The following is a 24,666-nucleotide window of genomic DNA, read 5'->3' as shown; positions in this document are numbered from 1 at the left end:
GCTGGAAGGGCGAAAACCAGGGTCGGGCTGGATGTGTTTGGTGTGCCGCTTTTTTACATTTTACTACATGTTTGAAACTTTTTTATCCTTGTGAGTATGGGAATAAAATTTGCGTTGTGATGAATTATCCAAACGGTGTTGCACTATGTGTTTCTTTTTTCAATCTTAGAAACTGTTAAATCCATTACCTGCTGTAACTGCGTGCAGTGGCTAAAGCTTGGAAGATCTGAAGCAGCCCTCATAGAGCTTCAGGTCTCAGGAGGAATAGTGAAACATTTTTGGGACTTTATTAATTTCCTATCTGCATGCGTGCTGGGGAAAGGACATTTACTGAGGACTTTTCTTCTAGGTTGTAATTCCTTAAACTGTTAGAGCGGTATAATACTTTTATTTTGTACTTACTTTTAAGGGTTGTGGATTGAACTCTTTTTATACCTGCTCCTGTTTTTTGTTTGTTTTAGTAGCGCGCAACAGAAACACTACAACATTATTGGATACACAGTATGTGCAGCCAGGCAGCTTTAATAAGAGGGTATATACATCCTCACCAGGTGGCCAACATAGATTTATGGCTACTGTTAAACATAGTCCTCCAATGTTAGGTAGTTAGATATTTTTGGGTAGCAATTTGCCTGCTTTGTGTAGCTGATGTAAAAGAAAACCAACAGAGGGCATATGATGATTCTATGGCTTTTAAATATGCTGCTGTGGACTCCCAAAATAAAAGCCAACATATTTCAAGAGTGGTAAAACAGACCACTGCTTGCATCCTTCACTAGGGGTAGTCCACTGCATATGGATTTATACACCTATTATTGAGTATAATACTAGCTGTATAAATACATACTGTATGCATCTAATCCTCCTTAGTGGTTGCCTCAGGCTGCCAAATTATTGCATTTATCTAGTCAGAAAAAAAGATCCAGATCCTTAGTCTGAAGGAGCCGCAACTCTAATTAAATAGAGATGCCGAGACATTTCTCCTGCACTGCGGCGCTCCTGAACATGCGCTGTGCAGGAGACTGCAACACTGCCCCATTCACTCGAATGGAGATGTGTTGCAGTTCCCTGCAAAACAGATGGCTGGGGGTGCCGCAGTGCAGGAGAAATGGCTAGGTCCTATCATTCTCTGTATTGACAGGGGGCCCAAAGTACCCCACTGTACAAAATGTTATGGCATATCCTTATGATATGCCATAACAATAGAAGATGGGAAAATCACTTGGAATTGAGTCTATCTGCAGATTTGATGCTATTAAACGTCTGACACCGATTGGTAGCTAGCGGGTAACAAATTAGGAACATACTATTGTTGAAAATGTGACTGCTTGCGTCAGTGTAAAAAAGAAGTTTATTCTGTCGCACGAGTATCAGCCCCAACCACTCCCCTCCCCTATGCAGTTAATTGCAGTTCATCGTTATTTAAGCAGAGCCGTCAATCAGCGGCAGAGAGGATGGGAGGGGTCGGAGTGTTAGATTCAGGACTCTTCCTGGTTTAGTGGAAACCGCAGAAAAAAACTTATTTTTTTGCAATAATGCAGGCAGTGACATCTTCAACATTGGTATGTCCCTATTCCATTACCCGATAGCTACCTAGCGGTTTCAGCCATATGGTAGCATCAAATCTCCTGACATACTCCCTTTAAAGGTTTGTCTTTGTCACTGTGCCGCTGGTCACCAGGGTCACCTGACGTTTGTTGTTATCACATCTGTGCAATGACACGTGACTTTGGCAGTCAATTGCTGGGTGTCAGGGTGACGGGCCGTCTATATGTCACTGTAGATGCTGCAGTCGCCTAATTGAGAAGCGTTAAGAAGCTGCGTAGAACCCCGTTGACCACTTTCGTGGGAATGGTACCAAACCCTAAAATGTGGGCATTTTCTATAAAAAAAAAATAGTACTGATAATTGAATGATGCACCTATATGTATGCCTATACATTAAGTTAAAGAGGATCTGTCACTAGTTTATTAATGCCCTATCTCCTAACTAATCTAATAGGCGCTATGAGGCTGATAACTACAGTGTAAGGCCTCATGCACAAAAACATATTTTTTTCCTCCCGTAAATACTGGCGTAAATACGGGTCCTTGGTCACACGTATTCGACCCGTATTGCACCAGTATTTAAGGACCCGTGCCCGTAAATACGGGTCCGGTGTCACCAGTATTCCACCCGTATTTACGGGCACGTTTTTGCTGCAAAATTGCACTGCACTAATCGGCAGCCCCTTCTCTCTCTCAGTGCAGGATAAAGAGAAGGGGCAGCCCTTTCCGTAGTAAAAGTAATTCATACTTACCCCGGCCGTTGTCTTGGTGACGCGTCCCTCTTTCGACATCCAGCCCGAACTCCCTGGATAACACGGCAGTCCAGGTGACCGCTGAAGCCTGTGATTGGCCTGTGATTGGCTGCAGCGGTCACATGGGCTGAGACGTCATCCCGGGAGGCCGGACTGGAGGAAGAAGCAGGGAGTTCTGGGTAAGTATGAACTTCTATTTTTTTTACACGTTGATCTATATTGTGATCGGTAGTCACTGTCCAGGGTGCTGAAAGAGTTACTGCCTCTCTTTTTACTCTTTCAGCACCCTGGACAATGACTATCCCGTGACGTCGCCTAGCAACGCTCCCGTAATTACAGGTGCACACATGTAGCCACCCGTAATTACGGGAGCCCCATAGACTTCTATGGGACTGTCCATGCCGTTATTACGGCCTGAAATAGGACATGTTCTATATTTTTCAACGGCACGGGCACCTTCCCGTAAGCATACGGGGAGGTACCCGTGGCCAATAGAAGTCTATGGGCCCGTAATTACGGCCCGTGATTACGGGCGTTTTTACGTTTGTGTGCAGGGGGCCTAAATTGTGTTTCAAAACATTTATTATTTGCAACGTTATGTTTTTTTTTCTAAATATGTTAATTTGGCTATACTTGCCAAATGGGAAGTTACTCCTTTTTTCTCTGGGCGCTGTAATTTTTATCTATATGACACTGTCCAATCAGCGTCATGCGGTTCTCCTCTCTTCAGAAGAACATAATTTTGCAAATAATAAACGTTTTGAAACACAATTTACACTGTATCCACTCAAATCCAATCTATTACTCCTGGTCCTGGACTATATTAGACTAAACATCATGTAACGTACGGTTAATTCATTTTACTTTCCGCTTTTTAAGCAAGACAATGTGTGAATTGAGTTAGCTAGTGTAGTTACATATGCATATTTTTATTCTGTACAATATTTGAAGAATAAAATATTACAATTTTAAAAATGTAACCTACTTTATGATCAAGTAATGAAAAGATTTGAGAACCGTTCAGCCCAGAATAGATGCATTTTAAGTGAAATAGAAAATAGTGCTCTTACTGTTCCCGACATATACGGGCTGCGGTGATCCATGTGGCCTTCTGCTCAATGATGTGTTTGTAGCAGCTGCTGTCATGTGGAGTCCAGCCAAATGGACATTTTGTTGTCTGAAATATATACAATTTATAATTAATAGAAAAATGGCTTCTTTCCAGGATATGGGCTCAACTACTTTAGCCTGAGCACAGCTGAATAACAGAGCTTTGGAGAAACCACATAGTGGAAACTGCTTTAATGTGGCCATATTGTGTTTAGCTGGGGATGCTACTCCAGGAAAAGACATTTAATTACTAGAAATCCTGCACCATAAATGAAGAAAATGGAGAAAAACAATGGAAAACCAGAAAGTAACAACATCATAAAACATGTATAGAAGTCCCTTTAATTTCCGAACAGAAACGAAACACAGTGTAAATAAAATCTGCCAAGAACTGTTTTTCACTTTCACTTTTGTTTTTCACATTTACTTTCATCAGGGACAGAAAAGGGTCCCCCGCTCAAGAACCTCCTCTTAGAGGCAGAACAGTGAGCTTCTCTGCTGGACCCGGCACATCCATGTATTGCATGGACCGCCATTCAAGTGAATGATTGACATATGACTGTATATTTCCACAGATTCTGAAGGAGATATTTATAGCCAGGCACGGCTCCCCCTCGATAATAGGTGATCACCATGGTCTAGAGAAGCAGGACCTGGATTATTTTGAAAAAAACAAAAAACAAACACCCAAACAACTACTTTTAGACCTTTGTTTTACTTTATAGTATAGTGGGTGAAAATAGGAAAGTTAGTATCTAAAGCCAAAATAGACGTCTTGTAGATGTCCCATTTTACAGTGCATGGAATTTTAATAATAATAAAGAAAACGTTTTCCTCTAGATGTAATGGATACCCCCAGTGGATTTACAGTCCTGTGTATGAAAAGATCATGAGACAGATCTCTTTACTGATCATTGGTATATTAGTACATAGTAATTATATCTATCAAGCCTAGGCTAGTACCTTGGCTGTAGCTACCCAGGTATTCCATGATGAACCATCACACTGGAAAAGCTTTTGGCTCTTTTGATCAAAATGTAGAAGTCCTTTTAAATCTGGAGTACATTCCTTAGGAAACTGCATTGTTTTCTTCTAGAAAGACATAATGGCAAAAATATCTTAAAACGGTATATATAGTTATATTACTAATATTCCATTTTATACTAAATTATACTCTTCTGCCTACGAATAGTTTATATAACATTATATCAATGTATAGTCTCTATAGTGAGAATTTCAAAACATTCTATGAACATTGAGATTTTAAAATCAGTATATAAGTGAACTAACAAATGGTTTGAAAGCAATATAATTTTTTTTTTTAGAATTCACTATTTTTGGATTTAGTATTAAAGAACTGAATTCTTTTGGATAATAAATATGTACATACTTGACTTGCAGCAGAAACATCAGTGGTCACCAAAGCTCTGTCTGACTGTAGAAGCTCTATCCTTTGCTGACCATGCTTTCTCACTGATAACCTGGCTACCTTGCTTGAGTTGATTTTCTCTTCTTCCACTCTAAGTGACACCATTCCATGATACTGTATTTAAAAACATAGAAATACAACATATTCATGTATCTATACAAACATGTTTTGCTAGACATTCTGCAACCACCTAGTAGATAGAAAAAGAACTACAACTAATCAATGGATAGATATTTGTGCAATATAGCACAAAAGAGAACCCACATAAAGTGCTGTAGATAGCGACACCTGCTATGGCTGCTACAGATTTACTTACGTCCATGAGACTACGTTGCAGTGTCAAGTACTGTTGTAGTAGCGCTGACTTGTAAACTACTGGACTATAGGTTTTGGACAGAACGTGCTGCATATTTGCCCAACAGTAAGTATTTTACAAGGATGTAGTACAATTTCCTTTATGTTGACACTATGATGAACAAAAGCTGCATGTTGTAATTTTTGTGCAGGATATTCTTTCATTGTGACTAAATTACACCAAAGTCTGTGTTCCGTTCGTCACGCTGTACTTACCAGCAGCCGCGACCGCAGGACACTAAGAGCTTGTCGGCATCTCCCTCCCAGGAGACGCCAACTCGCGCTCCTGCTTCTAGGGTTGTTATCCTGCTCCCAGTATTCCCGTATCCTACTACCTGTATCCTGTATCCCGTAACTATGCTTGTTCCTGAGCTGTATCTGGTGTTGGAGTCGTGTTGTCATCTGCCGCGTTCCGTGTCATCTGCCACATCTTGTGTCACCTGCCATGTCTGGTGTCACCTGCCATGTCTGTTATCATCTGCCACGCTAAACATCACCTGTGCCATGTGTCTGCTACTCTGAGCATCTGCCTGAACATCTGCCCAGGTACAGTACTCTTACCCCAGAGACTATTATTGACTGTGGTTTGGCCAGCTGCTACTCCGCTATGGCAGAGTGGCCAAGTGGGTCCACATACCCCACAGGTGTGACAGTACGCTCAGGCCATGGATCCCGCTGGTCAACCTAACATGTCGATTCAGGTGATGCAAACAGAGATGCGTGATCTGTGGGCACCCCAGGGTCAGCTCCTGCAGGCAGTAAATTCAATCATCACCCGTTTGGATCAATCTACTGCGCCTCCTCTGGATGATGCTGTTCCATTACCTGTTACCCCTCCTGCCTGCCCTGGATCTACAATTTCGCTGCCTCTACCGCATCGCTACGACGGGGACCCTAGGGCCTGTAGAGGTTTCATCAATCAATGTATGATCCACTTTAGGTTATGTGTCCATCTCTTCCCTTCAGAGAAGGCCAAGGTAGCATTTATTATTTCTCTTCTTGCTGGCAAAGCCCTGGCATAGGCGAACCCCATCTTGGAATGAGACGGCCCGAAATTCTCTGATCTATCCCTGTTTCTAGAGACTTTCCGTACAGTGTTCGAGGAACCGGGTTGAACATCCTCTGCAGCTGCCTCAATGCTAACCCTCAAATAGGGGGAGTCAACCATAGGGGAGTACGCTATCTCCTTCCATACACTGGCAGTGGAGCTGGCTTGGAATAATGAGGCCCTGGTGGTGACCTTTTGGCAGGGTCTTGATCTTCTTATTAAGGATGAACTGGCGTCTCAAGAACTTCCTGTTACATTGGATGCCTTAATACTTCTGGCTACCCAGATCGCTATGCGGATCCAAGAGCCCATCGGGAGAGGAGACCTTGTCAACTGGCACCGAAATTTAAAAGGCCGCTACTACCCTGTCCTACTAGACCTTCGGAGGAGATAGACTCTGATTGTCCGACCAGGAACAGCAACGCAGATGACCAACTGCATTGTGTCTGTACTGTGGCCACAAGGGACATTTCGTGCGCCAATGACCTCAAAAACCGGGAAACTCGAGCACCTAGGTTTGATTGAAGAGACTCACCTAGATGTATCACTCTCTACCACTAAAATCTCTCCCAAATTGTATGTTCCTGTGTTTATTGTCACCAGTGAAGGATCGCACTGTGTGCCTGCATACTTGGATTCCAGAGCGGCTGCAAATTTCATCCAACAGGACATAGTTGATCGTCTCATTTGACCACAGTTCTTCTAGAGAAACCCTTGGCGGTCACCACTGTGGACGGACAACCTCTGCCTGACCCGATTCTGTCTGTCACCAAAACACTGAGGTTGCAGATAGGAGTCCTTCATTCTGATCTGATTGCTTTTTACGTCTCGTCCAAAACGATCAACCCCATCCTATTGGGATTACCATGGCTTCGCCAAGATGCTTCAGTCCTTGATTGGCGTTGTTCCAGGAGTTCGTGAACGACATCGTCAGTGATATCCTGTATGACGCATTGGAAACATGCACATTAAGTCTTGTTGCGGCTAAGAGGAAATAAATTATACGCAAAACTAGAGAAGTGCATATTTGAAAAGAGGTCCTTGCCCTTCCTGGGCTATATTGTCTCTGATCGTGGTCTTCGAATGGACCCGGAGAAGGTGAAGGCCGTCTTGGAGTGGCCACGTCCTCACGGTCTCCGAGCTATATAAAGATTTCTTGGATTCGCTAATTTCTATCACCAGTTCATTCAAAATTTCTCGTCCCTTACTGCTCCCATCTCAGCTCTCACCAGAAAGGGAGTGAACGCTATGGACTGGACCCCGGAGGCAGAGTCGGCATTCTTCAACCTCAAGAACGCCTTCACGTCTGCTTCTGTTCTTCATCATCCTGATGTTACTCATCAGTTTTCCGTGGAGATTGATGCCTCTTCCATTGGTGCTGGAGCGCTCCTGTTTCAGAAAAATTCTAAGGGTAAGGCAGTATCTTGCGGATTCTTCTTCAAACTCTTCCCTCCTGCTGAGCGCAACTACTCTTTTGGGGATTGTGAGTTGCTCGCTGTCAAGCTGGCTTTGGAGGAATGGAGACACCTGCTTGAGCGGTCTGCCCACCCCATCATCATCATCATCTACACCGACTACAAAAGTCTTACATATCTGCAGTCTGCACAGCGACTAAATCCTGGTCAAGCTCGGTGGTCGCCGTTATTTCGCCAGGCTTCATTTTCTTCTTAATTTCCGCCCTGCAGACAAAAACATTAAGGCTGATGCCTTGTGTCGATCATTTGAGACTGACGACTCAGAAGAGAAACCTCAACATATTATTGATCCATCTAGGATTATTGCCATAAACCCTCCGCAGATCAAGGACATTCGTCCTGGAAAGATCTTTGTCCGTCCTGCTGACAGGAAAATAATTATTTGCTGGGGGCATAATTCCAAACTGGCCGGGAATTCTGGTGTTCGAAAAGACTCAGGACTTTATTGCTCGTCATTACTGGTGGCCCCCGCTACCTAGGGATGTCTTGGACTTTGTTTCCTCCTGTGCTAACTGTGCTCTAAACAAGTGCCCACATTCAAAGCCTGCTGGTCTGCTCCAGCCTCTGACGATGCCTGATGCTCCCTGGCAACACATTGCTATGGACTTTATTACTGACCTTCCCCCTTCTGCTGGATTTACTACGATCTAGGTGGTGCTGGATCGTTTCTTCAAAATAGCACATATTATTCCTTTAACGGGCCTCCCCTCAGCTCATCGTCTGGCAGATCTGTTCGTCCAACACATCTTTTGTCTACATGGACTACCTCTTCATATTGTTTCTGACCGGGGTGTACAGTTCACGTCTAAATTCTTGAGAGCCCTGTGTAATCTTTTAGATGTGAATGTGGATTTTTCTTTTGCCGATTACCCACAGTCTAACGGTCAAGTGGAGAGGATCAACTAGATACTAGAGAATTATCTCCGTTATTATGTCTCTGTCCAACATGACAATTGGGTACAGCTCCTGCCTTGGGCAGAATTCTCATACAATAACCATACTAGCTTCCTCCCTGTTCTATATTGTATACAACCAGCACCCACGAGTTCCTCTTCCACTTCAAGTGCCTGCAGACAATTCTTCATTCGGGTTGTTTCTTCTCATCTGGCAGCAGACCAAGTCCGCAATTCTTCTCGCAGTGAATCGCATGAAAACATATGCTGATAAGAAAAGAAGGGTTCCTCCTGAGTTTCTCCCTGGAGTCAAGGTCTGGCTTTTCTCTAAGAACATTTGTCTGAAGATCCCTTCCCATAAGTTCGCTTCCAAGTTCCTTGGTCCCTTCGAGGTGTTACAACAGATCAACCCAGTGTCCTATAAACTTTGACTGCCTCCTACTATCAAAATACCAATCCGTTCCATGTTTCCCTCCTAAAGCCTGTGGTCCTGAACTGCTACAGTAAATCTCCTGGTTCTGCAGTTGCTCCCAGTGGTTCTTCTGATGTCTTTGAGGTGAAGGAGATCCTGGACTACAAGAGTAGGAGGAAAGACTTTCTATCTGTTGGAATGGAAAGGGCTTGGTCCTGAGGAGAGGTCCTGGTAGCCAGAAGAGAACATCAATGCCCCAACTCTCCTCAAGAGATTCCTCCTACGCTCTGGACCTAAAAGGAGGGCATATGGGGGGTTACTGTGGTGTCCGCGGTCGCTGACCGCCGGCACGCTGTACTTACCAGCAACCACGGGACACTAAGAGCTTGTCGGCGTCTCCCTCCCAGGAGAGGCCAACTCGCACGGCGGCACTATCCTGCCTCTAGGGTGCGCTCGCGGGCCCTTCCCCAGCCTTCAAGTTCCAGCGCACACCAATTAAATGTTCCCTAACCTATCCCCTTACTTCCTGGACTATACAAAGGGCTCTGCCCTTCCATCCCTTGCCTGAGCGTTGTTGCTGTTATTCCTATGTTAAAGGGAATGTGTCGGTAGAATTTTTTTTTTTTTTAGTTAAACAGTTAGTATATAGGTGATTAAACATTGTTCTAATTTTTTTAATTTTTTCACGAGTCAGGAAATATTATAAATTAGATTCTAATTTATAACATTTCGCAGCGCTGGTCACTAGATGGAGCAATTCCCAAAATTGCAGCATTGCATGTGGTAAAGCAACCACATTGCTTTATGCTGCAAAATTTGAGAAAACTCACTCGCTCTAGTGAGCTCTCAGAATCCCCCCTCCTTTATCCTGGCTAGTGCCGGGAGAAACGAGGGGATTGAACGGTCAAACCTCCTACACTGTGTGTCGCCATTTTTTGAGCTAACACACAGTGTAGTAGGTTAACATACAGTAGTAAACACACAGTAAAACACGTACATACATAGACCTAACTTACCTGCTCCTGCCGCCGCCGCTCCCTTCGGTCCGTCCGCTCCGGTCTGCTCCCTCCGCTCCAAGTGCACAAGTCCGGAAGCCGCGACCGGAAGTAGTAATCTTACTGTCCGGCCGCGACTTCCGGTCCACAAGAAAATGGCGCCGGACGTCGCACAGTTCAATTTGGACTGTGTGGAAGCGGCGCATGCGCCGTTCCCACACAGACGGCGTACAGCATAGTGGATGGAACGGGCCCCGTTCGCATTCACTATGGGACTGTATGTGCCGTATTCCATGTCTGTATGTGTCGTTAATTGACACATACAGAGATGGAAAAAAAAATGGCAGCCCCCATGGACAAGAAAAAGTGAAAAAATAAAAAAAAGTAAAACACAAACACACAAATCAAGAAAAAAAAATGTAATAAAACACTAAAAGCAAATTGATATCAAAAATGTTTTTTTCGTGACACTGGTCCTTTAATCTTGCAAATAGTCCCTTGGTTGTTATCCTGCTCCCAGTGTTCCCGTATCCTACTACCTGTATCCCGTAACTCTGCTTGTTCCTGAGCTACATCTAGTGTTGGAGTTGTGTTATCATCTGCCATGTTCCGTGTCATCTGTCACGTCTTGTATCATCTGCCACGTCTGGTGTCATCTACCATGTCTGGTATCATCTGCCACACCAAGCATCACCTGTGCCACGTGTCTGCTACTCCGAGCCTCTGCCTGAACATCCTCCCAGGTACTCTTACCCCAGTGACTGTTATTGACTGCAGTTTGGCCAGCTGCTACTCCGCTACGGCGGAGCAGCCAAGTGGGTCCACATACCCACTGGTGTGACAGTCTGTTGTCTTCAAATAATAATCTAGATGAAAGGTAATCCAAACAAAATAGACATTCCACTATTTTGGGCATTTCACTGAAATATCGCAGAAGGTAGCAATGGGTTTGTGAGCTGAGTCTCCATTGAAGGAGCATAACAATTGATTTCAATAAAGCGGCATTCAACATACCATAGAGACATGCAATCAGCAAGCTAAAAGCCAAAGAGGGTTTGTGCTTAGCAGGGCATCGTTCAGGGCATAGCAGGATCAAGCAATCTTATGACATTTTCTATGATTTTGTTTTTATATTACGTAAATACTGCAGAAAACTGCTGAGAAAAAAGATGACCACTTACTGTATAAATCGTGTCAGTTCCATTATGGTGCACAGATGATGGTTTTACCTGAAATGATGGAAAGGAGGTTATATTTGTTTAGTTATACCATACCATTGAGATTGCAATGTGTACTGTAAAACACTCAATGGCTAAAATGGCTCAGCAGCTGTTATAAACTTAGATATGATCGGTAACAGCTCGATCCTGTGTGTTAGATGCACGCAGGACCCGCTGACACTGAATCCGTCAGTCCCGCATACCTGACGGATACGGGATTCAGCGCTAGATACAGCTGCTCTGTATAATAGGATACAAAGCAGCTGTATCTCAAAAAGTAAATATAATTTTTAATAAAAAAATAATTAAAATGTTGCACCAAACACACTGATAAGACATTTTTATTAAAAAAAAAAAAAAACTTTTTCAAAGGGGTACATAGCCTTTAAAGAAAACTCGTAGGCATACTCTTTGAAGACTTACTCATGTCCGAGCAATCATAATCTGAATTTATTGAATGATAAATCTGAAGATTCTACACACATACCTACTGTTTTCAGTAAATGAGTAGGAGTATTTTTTTTTTCTAGGTTTCAGTTTCTTTTAATGGAAAACCAGATAGGAGGACCTGGTTTGCTGGAGTGGGAAGCTGTGTTTGGGTTGCTTCTCAGCTAATAACCTAAATCAGCTGTACTAAACCTTAGTAAATGATGCAGATAAAAGCATATTAGGCTCTTTTCCTGGGGAAAAACAGGGTCTTTGTGTAACTAAAAAAGACTATTTAAAGGGAACCTGTCACCAGCATTTCACCTATTAAACCAGGTGGTATATATCCTATAATTATCTTCTTAGTCGGCTCTGTGGCTTTAGTATTCAGTTTTTTAGTGTTCCCACACCATATGCTAATGAGCATAAAAGAGTCATATCTTCGTTTGAAAAGAGTCATATCTTTATTCCTCAAGTCTTTCCTAGTTTATTCCGCCTCCTTACTTTTGATTGACAGCTCCACGCCTTCCCCCAGCCCACAATATCCTGCACTTGTGCATTGATGTTCTCTTCTGGTGTGTGTGTGCACAACGGGACACCGGATTATTGGGCACAAAATGTTTGTAGAACGTTATTTACAGTCGGAGGAGTTTAGGAGAGGGGATAACGGTAATGAACTTTTGATAGCAGCGGCCAGTGAGGGATAAGTAAAGTTCAATAGGTGAAATGCTGGTGACAGGTTCCCTTTAAAGTTATGGTTGCCAGCCGACTGGTAAACCCCCGACCCAGCCAGTATTTACACTGGTAAACCCCAGACCCAGACAGTATTTACACTGGATGGTCATTAAATGTTAATTATTTTTACCAGCAATAGCAGGTGCCACTATTTTTGAATAACAAAACAGTGTTGCGCAGTTAGACTACTTATATTCATTGCATACTCCACTTTGCCAGGCCGACCAGCTCCAGAACAAGTGTAAGACTAGTGCCAGTGGGAGGTTGCAGTGGGCAAGGAAGCAGAGCATCAGAAACACTCACGTTCACCAAGACGGCAAATGTAAATACACCCTGAACCTGGTCGGTATAATTGGGTGGAAAAGGTGACAACCCTATTTAAAGCAGATCTGTCATCAGACTATGTAAGCCCTATGTAAGGCAGACTAGTTTGGGGACAGGTACTTTCTCCTATTAGCCAAGATGGCACAAAAAATATTATATATATATATATATATATATATATATAGTCAGGTTGTATTTACATATGCTGGTTTTGTGGTGGTGTTTTTCTTTTGCTGCAATTTAATAAAGTCTCAAACACCACGAAGCTGGCACATGTAAATACACCCATAACCTGGCCGGTATTTTTGGATGGACAAGGTGGCAACCCGATTTAAAGCAGATTTATGATCAGACAATGTAAGCCCTATGGAAGGGCAGTCTATTATGGTGACAAGTCCATTGTCCTATTATGAGAAAGTTCAGAGTACTAGTCTACACACATACTACTAATTTGTACACTGTTAGGATTAAGGACCAAAGGTAAAATGTAAATTATTTTCAGGATTTGGGTGTGTGGGTGTTCTGTGTGTAATTCCTTAATAAAATTGGCAGTGGTCATTTGCTTTATGTGTTGTTTCATGCATATTTGCACTTATCTCCGTTGTGTGCCACAGGAGAAGTGGAGATTGTTTTCTAATTGACTTAATTAACATTGCTTATAAATTGGCCAATTAGACACTGTAAAGGCCCTTTTACACGGGCCAATTATATCTGGCGAACGATCGTTCATAGAATGCTCATTGCCGTTAATTGCTCTGTGTAAACAGGGCAGCGATCAGCAGATGAACGAGCAAATGCTCGTTCATCTGGTGATCGTGTCGTTTTAAAAAAGTTCAATATTATCGTTGTCGGCAGTACATCTCCCTGTGTAAACAGAGAGACATGCTGTCGGCATGATAATAATGTATGGGGACGAACAATCGGAGTAAAGAGCACTTGTCCCCATACTAGCTCCTTGTGAAAGGAACAACTAAGCACCAATCAGCGAGCTATCTCGTTGATCGGTGCTCATTTACACGGCCCAGGACGGGCCATGTAAGTGGACATTAAAGGTAATGTGTCGCTAGAATTTTATTTTTTTTAGTTAAACAGTTAGTGTATAAATGATTAAACATTGTTCTAAATTTTTTTAATTTTTTCACGAGTCAGGAAATATTATAATTTAGATTCTAATTTATAACATTTCCCAGTGCTGGTCACTAGATGGAGCAATTCCCAAAATTGCAGCATTGGCATGTGGTAAAGCAACCACATTGCTTTATGCTGCAAAATTTGAGAAAACACACTCGCTCTAGTGAGCTCACAGAATCCCCCCTCCCTTATCCTGGCTAGTGCCAGGAGAAAGGAGGGGATTGAATGGTCAAACCTCCTACACTGTGTGTCGCCATTTTTTGAGCTAATACACAGTGTAGTAGGTTTACATACAGTAGTAATCACACACTAAAACACGTACATACACAGAAATAACTTACCTGCTCCTGCCGCCGCTGCTCCCTCTGGTCCGTCCCCTCCGTCTGCTCCCTCCGCTCCAAGTGCTTGCATTAAAACACAAGTTCGGAAGCCGCGACCGGAAGTAGTAATCTTACTGTCCGGCCGCGGCTTCCGGTCCACAAGAAAATGGCGCCGGACGTCGCTCGGCCGAAGACCTTCCATTTGGACTGTGTGGGAGCGGCACATACAGAGATGGAAAAAAAGATGGCAGCCCCCATAGACAAGAAAAAGTGCAAAAATAAAAAAAAGTAAAACACAAACACACAAATAAATAAAACATTTTTTTAATAAAACACGCAGCGGGGAGGGGGGCAGCTGGCCAAACAACAGGAAATCCCAGAAATACAATGTCCCGCACAAGGGTACCTGAATAGTCCAGATGGTGGCCGCAGCTCTGGCACAGATGAGATGGGTGCAGCAGATGGCGCCAAACGTGGCGGATGACACAGGAACCGCAAGTTGCATCAGACGTGGCGGACTCCTCCGGGCGTGGCAGAAGACACAGGACGTGGCGGATTCCTCCGGACATGGCAGATGACACAGGACGTGGCGGATTCCTACGGACGTGGCAGATGACACAGGACGTGGCACGACTCGATACTAAGGCACAGCACGGGAAACAGGAACGGGTAACAAGGCACGGGTAACAATTGGAACGGGAAACACTAAGGGACCATTTACAAGACAGACTGGGAAAACTAACAACACTCAGGCAAGGATTAGAAGGCCAGGGGCCTTCTTATAGACCAGGAAATCGTGGCAGTTGATGATGATGACGATTTCCTATTTGCGCGCGCTGGTCCTTTAAGGCCGGACGCGAGCGTGCGCGCGCACCCTACGGGACACAGCCGAACAGAGCGGAAGTGAGCGCTAGCGTCTCCTAGGAGGGAGACGGGGACCAACGCTCATGGATCCATGGCTGCAGGCGTCGGGAGGTGAGTGAACCCGATGGCCCGCGGCCATGGACGCTACAGTATCCCCCCTCTTACGCCCCCTCATCTTGGGGCCAGAGCGAGAGAGGAATTTTTTAATAAGAGCTGGAGCGCTGAGGTTTTCTTCTGGCTCCCAGGACCTCTCCTCAGGACCAAACCCTCTCCAGTCCACCAAATAGAAAGTCCTTCCTCCTACCCTTTTGCAGTCCAGGATCTCTTTTACCTCGAATACATCAGAAGGACTGCTGGGGGCAACTGTGGAACTAGAAGTCTTGCTGTAGCGGTTCAGGACCACTGGTTTCAGGAGGGACACATGGAAGGGGTTAGGGTTTCTGAGGGTAGGAGGCAGCCGCAGCTTATAGGAGACAGGGTTGATCTGTTGCAGGATCTCGAAAGGACCAAGGAACCTGGGAGCAAACTTGTATGAAGGCACCCTCAAGCGAATGTTCCGAGAGGACAGCCAAACTTTAGTCCCCGGAAGATACTGAGGCGGCTCTCTTCTCCTAGTATCCGCCTTTCGCTTCATGCGATCTATCGCCAGCAAAATAGAGGACCGGGTCTGTTGCCAGATTTGCAGGAAGTCCCCATATGCAGAGTCAGCAGCGGGTACCAGAGATGAAGTCGACACAGGAAGAGGGACTCTAGGATGTTGACTGTATACAATGTGGAACGGAGTGGAAGTGGTGGACTCACTTGTGTGGTTGTTGTATGAAAACTCAGCCCATGGAAGAAGCTGTACCCAGTTATCGTGCTGTGAAGAGATGAAGTGGCGGAGATAATTCTCCATGATCTGATTGATCCTTTCAACTTGCCCATTGGACTGGGAGTGATAGGCTGAGGAAAAGTCCAAACTCACATCCAGGAGTTTACAGAGGGCTCTCCAGAACTTTGACGTAAACTGAACACCCCGATCTGACACGATGTGAAGAGGCAGGCCATGCAAGCGAAAGATGTGTAGAATGAAGAGACTCGCCAGACGAGGAGCAGAAGGTAGGCCGGTCAGCGGGATAAAATGTGCCATCTTAGAGAACCGGTCCACCACCACTCAGATGGTGTTGCATCCTGCTGAGGGAGGAAGGTCTGTGACGAAGTCCATTGCGATGTGCTGCCAGGGGGCACTGGGTACAGGCAGAGGTTGAAGCAGGCCGGCAGGCTTGGAGTGAGTCAGTTTGCTAGAGGCACACACCGTGCAAGCAGAGACAAAGTCCAGAACATCTTTAGGTAGCGTGGGCCACCAGAAGTGACGAGCAATCAGGTCTCGGGTTTTATGGAGACCGGCGTGCCCAGCCAGTTTAGAACCGTGTCCCCAGCGGAGAATTCTTCTCCTGTCTGCCAACCGAACAAACGTCCTCCCAGGAGGGATGTCTCTAATCTGCAGAGGATAAGCGGTGACAACGCAGGACGGGTCTATGATAGTCTGAAGGGACTCCACCGTGTCTTCCGTCTCAAACGATCTGGACAGGGCATCGGTCCTCACATTCGTGTCCGCGGGACGGTAGTGGAGCAGAAATTGGAAACGGGTGAAAAACAGCGACCACCTGGCTTGACGGGGATTCAGTCGTTGTGCAGACTGAAGGTAAGTAAGGTTCTTGTGGTCGGTGAAGATCAGGATGGGGTGAGCAGCGCCCTCTAGAAGATGTCTCCACTCCTCCAGGGCCAATTTGATGGCCAGTAGCTCCCGATCTCCAATGGAGTAATTGCGCTCAGCAGAAGAAAACAGTCTTGAGTAGTAGCCACATACCACTGCCTTTCCTTTGGAGCTCCTCTGGAACAGATGTGCACCTGCACCATCAGTGGAAGCGTCCACTTCCAGAGAGAACTGCCGAGATACGTCAGGATGATGGAGGATCGAGGCTGAAGTGAAGGCTCTCTTGAGGCTAATAAATGCGGACTCTGCCTCTGGAGTCCACACTTTGGCGTTCACACCCTTCTTGGTAAGGGACGAGATGCGGGCCGTCAGAGAAGAGAAGTTAGGAATAAACTGCCGGTAGAAATTGGCGAATCCCAGGAACCGCTGTATGGCCCTTAAGCCTTGAGGACGTGGCCACTCCAGGACAGCTTTCACTTTCTCCGCATCCATCTTGAGGCCTTGATCCGAGATGACGTAGCCCAGGAAGGGCAGAGAACTCTTCTCAAAGACGCACTTCTCCAGCTTGGCGTATAAATGATTCTCCCTTAATCGTAGTAGAACCTGACGGACATGCCTCCGATGAGTCGTCTGATCTGGGGAGAAAATCAAAATATCATCGAGATAAACAACAACACAGACATAGAGTAGATCTCGGAAGATATCGTTAACGAACTCCTGAAACACTGCAGGAGCGTTACTCAGTCCGAAGGGCATCACCAGGTATTCGTAGTGCCCGTCCCGGGTGTTAAAAGCCGTCTTCCATTCATCACCCTGGCGAATCCGGACTAGATTGTAAGCCCCCCGCAGGTCTAGCTTAGAAAAAATGTTGGCTCCTCGTATGCGATCAAACAGCTCAGAAATGAGTGGAAACGGGTATTTGTTCTTGACTGTGATCAGGTTGAGGCCCCTGTAGTCAATGCAGGGACGAAGGGATCCGTCCTTCTTTTTAACGAAGAAGAATCCAGCCCCGGCCGGGGAGGAAGACTTTCGTATGAAACCCCTCTCCAGATTCTCCTTGATATAGGCCGACATGGATAGAGACTCTGGCAAGGAGAGAGGATATACCCGTCCACGGGGGAGAGAGGCATTAGGAACCAGTTCAATGGGGCAGTCATAAGTCCGATGTGGAGGCAGCGTCTCAGCCTCCCTTTTGCTGAAAACATCTGCATACTGAGCACATTGGGGAGGCAGTCCCGCCAATGACTGAGGCAGAGGAGGCTTGGCAGGATTGATCTGCAACAGACAACGACCATGGCACTTGGAACCCCATTGGAGAACCTCTCCAGAATTCCAGTCCTGGACTGGGGCATGTAGTCGAAGCCAAGGCAGGCCCAGCAGAACAGGGTTGATGGCCTTGGGCAAAACAAGGAAAGAAATTAATTCGAAATGCAGGAATCCAACCTGGAGCTTCAACGGCTTGGTCTTAGAAATGATGGGATCAGGCAGAGGCAGTCCATTAACTGAGGCAACAGCTAAAGATGTCTACAGGGGGACTGTGGGCAGCTGAAGATGATCCACTAGCTCTTTCTGGATGAAATTTGCAGCTGAGCCAGAGTCAAGATAGGCAGAGAGACTTGATGCGTCCTGTCGCCGGATACTAGGGTCACAGGAATAGTCAATTTGGAACCGAATGCTCTGTTAAGTTCCGTTCCACCTAGGGTTGTCTCTCCAACCAATCCTAGGCAAGGGGGTCTCTCTGGCTTCTGGGGACACAGACGCACAATATGGCCTCCATGGCCGCAATACAAACAAAATCCAGAAGTGCGTCTGCGTTGACTCTCCTGGGTAGACAACTTGACATAATTCCTCTGCATAGAATCCTTTGGTGGAATGACTGAGGGGGATTGCGGGACAGCAGAATCCAGCCTGGGAAGTTCTCTCTCCCGGAGAACCTCTTGGAAACGTTCCCGGATCCTCATGTCAACTCTATTTTTGAGGCCGATTAATGGTTTGCACCTTGTGGTGAACCCTCTGTATTTGCTCTGATGAAGTCTTCTCTTTATGGTAGACTTAGATACCGACACACCTACTTCCAAGAGAGTGTTCACTTGGGTAGATGTTGTGAAAGGGTTTTTCTTCACCATGGAAAGGATTCTGTGATCATTCACCACTGTTGTCTTCCGTGGATGTTCAGGCCTTTTGGAGTTCACGAGATCACCAGTGCACTCTTTTTTTTTTTTTTTCAAGAATGTACCAAACTATTGATTTGGCCACTCCTTATTTTTCTGCAATGTCTCCGATGGATTTCTTCATTTTTTTCAGCCTAACGTTGGTCTCTTTCACTTGCATTGAGATCTCCTTTGACCTCATGTTGTGGGTTCACAGCAACAGCTTCCAAATGCAAATGCTACACCTGGAATAAACTCTAGACCTTTTGCCTGCTTAATTGAAGATGGATTAACGAGGGAATAGCTCATGCAGCACATTAAATTGCTTTTGAGATAATTGTCCAATTACCTTTGAGGCAGCTACATATTAAAGAGCTGTAATTCCTAAACCATTCCTCAAATTAGGATGTGAATACCCTCAAATTAAAGCTGAGAGACTGCAATTTAAGCCCATATTGATTATTTAACTGTATATTCAAAATGTTTTGGTAAACAGCTAAAATGCCAAAACTTATGTCACTGTCCAAATAATTCAGGACCTAACTGTACACCATTGTCCATATTTTACTATGCTGTGCAATAAGTATCCAGGTATAAATAGGCAATGAGATTTACATTTGCAGGTTGTGCAGAACTAGAATTAATGGTCTGTAAGATGCCAGCAGATTTACAACATTTGGGTGTTCTGTTTAAGAGTAAACGGGCCCTTGTCATTAAGCGCCTAAGGCAATCTTCGATGCGTCTATGGATAATTGGAAGTAATTTTATTCTTTGGGTGCTGGGCATTCCAAATCATATTGCCACATTTAGGCATTATCTCATATAATTAGCGTGTAAGTCAAACATTTCCCCTGGGTCCCTATTAAAATTTGTCATACCATGTTCCAGTCTCTGTGGAAATTGCATGTTGTGTCCAACTTTTATAGTGTTATGAACACAAGATTATTTTTATAGTATACACTACTATACCATATAGGTTTGATGGAGTAAAGAGGTAGTTTTTTTTACAAATATTACAATTGAACACACCACAAAATGTTATTTATTTAAAATAATGACTTAAAATGATGTAGCAATTGTGGAGTTTTCAGACTCCTATCAATAAGCCCCTGGTAGAAGTAACTAAAAATATCAAACTGTATTATGGTTACTATTAAAATTCTGTTGTATTAGTATGCAGCCAATACCACATAAATACTGACCTTAGCCCTGCGGCCAGCAATTGGCTAACTGTGAATTACATGTTCATGCGTGACACACCATCATGCTACGATTAAAACAATACATGGCAGGGGACCACGGGTTTAGCGACATGGAAGAAACATAGAATTTAAATTGTATCAAATAGCTGTGGGTTTTCGCACCAGAAAATTATAAGGGACATCCACAGGATATGCCATAAATATTTGATAGGTGGGATGTAACCTCTGGGACCTCCACGTTTTGGGAAAATGAATGTTCACCAGGCAAGCCGCATCCAGCCGCAGGTGGAATGGAGAGTTGGCAGTGCATGTGAGCACAGAAACATCTCAAAGTACTTATTTTAACTACTGTCTACAATAATAATCAGTGAACACCAATAAGACATTGTCCAACTGCCTCTATTCCATCTCCTATAATTCTTTGCACGATTGTGAAAATTCTAGTTATCCATAATAATTTAATCCATTATAGACATGTGCACAGATTTCACTTACTGATTTTCCATTTCCAATAAGCCGGAGTCTTTTCTTTCCATTCTGTATGGGGCTAAATTCTTCTGGTCCGTCTCCTCTGATTATTTCTTGTGCCCCTTTTATATCAGGAAGTAGAGATTCTTCCAGGTCATGGCTACATTTTAAGTGTACTGGCTTGTTGGTGCAGTTTTTGCCAATACCTTTCACCTTTCCTAAATGGCAAATTCCTACAATAAAAGGACAGTATAAATTGGACCTGATATGTGCCGATTATCAAACAGTCATAGAAACATATTCAAAAACTAACTCTTAAGAATAGCTAACCTTCATAAAGCAAATCCAAGAAACATGTTAACACAAAAACTACTACGATAACTTTCATTAGAAGAATTTCATAATGAATTATAATTTCTGTCTGCCGCATTGTATTGCAGTTCTTTGCTGGAAATCAGTGCTGGGTTTTCTGATGCTAAAGCAATTTACATTGTAACCAGGGTAGGGACTGCTTCCAAAGTTCCCACTCTAATATAAACCTCAATATTTATATAGAGGTTGCAAATGTGTAGCTAAACATTCCTAGCTTCATAAATCTTGCTCTAGCAGTAAGGGTATGTTCACACGCCCTATTTACGGACAGAATTCAGGCGTTTTATGCCTCGAATTAGGGCCGAAAAAATGGCTCCAAACCGTCTGCAAACATCTGCCGATGTAATTCAATGGGTCTTACGGTGTTCTGTGCAGATGGGCTTTTTTTTTTACGCGCCGCTGTCAAAAGACGGCACGTAAAAAGACGCCCGCCTCAAAGAAGTGCATGTCACTTCTTGGGACGTAATTGGAGCTGTTTTTCATTGACTCCAATGAAAACCAGCTCCAATTACGTCCGTAAAAGACGCCACGAAAAACGCGTGCACTTGTCAAAACTTCTAAAATTCAGGAGCTGTTTTCGCCTGAAACAGTTCGGTAATTTCAGACGTAATTGGCGTTGCCGTGTGAACATACCCTTAAAGTGAAATTCCAGGCAAATATTCATAGCTATTAAAGATGAAGCTACTAGGGTCATGTAACTTTCTATTACTCTGGTCCTTAAAGGAACAGTGTCATCACAGAAAAATTTTTCATATGTTCAAGATGTTAGTGCTTTATTAAAAACGTTTATATTTATTTGTGTGTTTGTGTTTTACTTTTTCTTATTTTTACACTTTTTCTTCCCTATGGGGGCTGCCATTTTTTGTTCCATTTCTGTGTGTGTCGATTAACGACACATACAGACATGGAATACGGCAGCCACAGTCCCATAGGGACGACGAACGGCTCCCGTCCCATTCACTTGTGTGTACGGCATCTGTGTGGGAACTGCGCATGCGCCGCTCCCACACAGTCCAACTTGAAATTGGCGCCGTCCGGCGCCATTTTCCTGTGGACCGGAAGTCGCGGCCGGACAGTAATATTACTACTTCCGGACTTGTGCACTTGGACGGAGCGGACGGGCCGGAGGGAGCCGCGGCGGCAGGAGCAGGTAAGAGATTTCAATGTATGTTCGTGTTTGTGTGTGTTTACTACTGTATGTAAACCTACTACACTGTGTGTTAGCTCAAAAAATGGCGACACACAGTGTAGGAGGTTAGACCGTTCAAACCCCTCCTTTATCCCGGCACTAGCCAGGATAAAGGAGGGGGGGATGCTGAGAGCTCACTAGAGCGAGGGCTTTTTACCCAATTTTGCAATGCTGCAATTTTGGGAATAGCTCCATCTAGTGACCAGAAATGGGAAATACTATAAATTAGAATTAATTTATAATATTTCCTGACTCGTGAAAAAAATAAAAAAAATTTGAACAATGTTTAATCACCCACACACTAAATGTTTAATTTTAAAAAAACAACATGTTTTTCTGGCAACACATTGCCTTTAATCACCCACACACTAAATGTTTAATTAAAAAAAAAAACATGTTTTTCTGGTAACACATTGCCTTTAAATACAAGTTTCCAAGGAGTTCCATACACTACAGATCTTTAAAACCACAGGAAATAAGAAAATGGCTGCATGTTTCTGGGTTCTATAGAAGAAGTCGCCCGCCCACATAATACTGATAATACTGAGAGTTGTCTGCTACATTTTAGCTGCTCCCTCCAACATTTGAAATGGAGAACGGAGCGCTCAGTACTACCAGCATAATGTGCAGGGTGAATGTAGGGGGCGGGCAGAGCAGGAAAAGAGGAGCTCCTGTGAGGAGCAGCTTCAGCCAATAGCTGCAGAGCACATTTAAGCAAATTCTGTACAGCCCTGTAACATGCAGCCATTTTCTTATTTCTGTGTTGTTAAGGATCTGTATTGTGCAGACCACCTTGGCAACTTGCATCTGAGGGACCAGTGTAATATAATTCACAGGCCTGCTATGCTGCATTACATTTTAATAATTATGAAAATTTACCTGGTGTTTTACTTTAAAGGGGTTTTTCCATCTTAGACATTTCTGGCATATCCACAGGAAAAGCCATAAATGTTGGCTAGATGCAAGTCCCACACCTGGGACCCATAACTATGTCGAGAGCTGGGGTCTCCCAACCCTCGTGTTGTCTGTTGCGGCGGCCGCTGGCCACAGAATCCAGACAGGGACTAGTGGAGAAAGGGTCGCACACATGCAAGGCTCTCTCCATGAATGACTAAGATTGGAAATCCCCCTTAAGTTTACAGATATTTGTCCATTCTTATCATTGGCAAAAGTAACCATATATCTGGAAACAAACCCAAAAACCCCAAAAATGGCTTCTCCACATCTTTATCTCGAAGATATGAAATCCCCTATGTTAGAACTTTTTGCAACATGATACAGACACTGCTACACTGCACAATAAACCTATGTTCTAAAAAAAAACAGCGCATTTGTTGTCGACTAAGAAAACTTGAACTGTGGCTCAATTTGCCTTTTACAAATGAGGTTTATACCGCACAGCACTAAACATGTCGCACAAAAATAAATGCAGTTGTTTTCGCCAATAGACTGTACAAATAGCTATAGTATGGCTGTAGCCACATTTAAAAAGAAACACCTATTTTGTTATGAAGGTTATCATTACTGGTGACATTTTATTACTGAAACGGGGGCAGAATTTTTGCAAAGACTGTTCCAGTATTTAAAATGGAGATCAAAAAGAATACCTCCTCTGGGGTCCACAATTTTCACTACAGCTCTTGTATTAGTGCCAAGAACTGCATTCACGGGAGAATTTAGAATCACTTCAAAAGTCTCATCGTCCTCTTCTAATCCATCCTGGGTAATTGCTATATTCCACATCTTGGTTGACACTCCTACAACAAGTAAACATTTCAATTACTCTTTTAATTACTATTTCAAACAACATGGTGATAGGGAAATATATTAATTAGCATGTCTGCAGTTAGATGGGACGAGTCGATGGATGCCATTGTGCTCGCAAAAATCTGATTGCTTTCCTGCTGTTATCTCGTGTCACAGAACACGCCTGCAGAAGTCCCTGGTCGGTTTCATTTAACCCTTGATATGCTATTAAATGCAATCGTATAGTTATAGTTGCATAGTAGGATATTAAATCGCTACGACCCAGACAGTGATTGACTGAAGAGACAAGACAATAGTCAACATTGCATGTTGTCACTAGTTACAATTCAGTCCCTGAGCTGTAGATTGTTTCATAGACTTATGAAGTAAATGTTCAACTTTGAACCCCATTTTTACTTTATTTTTTAACTAAAGAGAGCTACAATTCTGTGCTCATTCATATCATAATATATCTTTAGGGTTGGAGTTCCTTTTTCTGTTAGACAACTCCAAATCTCATGTATAGACATATAATTATGTAAATATATAGATTCTTGTTTGAATGTTGATCCCATCTGAATGTCAGGAAGGAAATATTCACTTTTAGGGCAGATTGGCTCATGCCTTATTTATTTTTTTTGAGTTTTTTCAAAGTTCTAAAATGTTCCCCTTTGCTTTATCCAAATCCTTTCTCTTCCCCTGGTTGAACATGATGGACATATATCTTTTTTCAACCATACGAACTATGTAGCTATAAGATAAATAAAATAATTCTGTCTGCAGCAGCTAGAACTAGGGGGAGCTTACT

At 43.8% G+C, this 24,666-nt stretch overlaps 1 protein-coding gene across 1 annotated transcript in view; it reads right to left on the bottom strand.

Moving 5' to 3' along the window:
• Window positions 1-24,666, bottom strand: part of FREM1 (FRAS1 related extracellular matrix 1) — a 210,583-nt gene that overhangs the window by 14,397 nt on the left and 171,520 nt on the right. The window contains exons 30-35 of the mRNA XM_075826720.1: window positions 23,720-23,869; window positions 20,579-20,784; window positions 11,197-11,244; window positions 4,800-4,952; window positions 4,373-4,501; window positions 3,370-3,476 (exon numbers count right to left, since the gene is read on the bottom strand). Of these exons, the coding sequence (XP_075682835.1) occupies window positions 3,370-3,476; window positions 4,373-4,501; window positions 4,800-4,952; window positions 11,197-11,244; window positions 20,579-20,784; window positions 23,720-23,869 (793 nt within the window). The remainder of the gene's footprint in view (window positions 1-3,369; window positions 3,477-4,372; window positions 4,502-4,799; window positions 4,953-11,196; window positions 11,245-20,578; window positions 20,785-23,719; window positions 23,870-24,666) is intronic.

This window comes from Rhinoderma darwinii, chromosome 1, assembly GCF_050947455.1.
Source record: "Rhinoderma darwinii isolate aRhiDar2 chromosome 1, aRhiDar2.hap1, whole genome shotgun sequence".
Classification (NCBI taxonomy): domain Eukaryota; kingdom Metazoa; phylum Chordata; class Amphibia; order Anura; family Rhinodermatidae; genus Rhinoderma; species Rhinoderma darwinii.
Note: the sequence above shows the minus strand (reverse complement) of the source record. Positions and strands in the feature narration are given on the sequence as shown.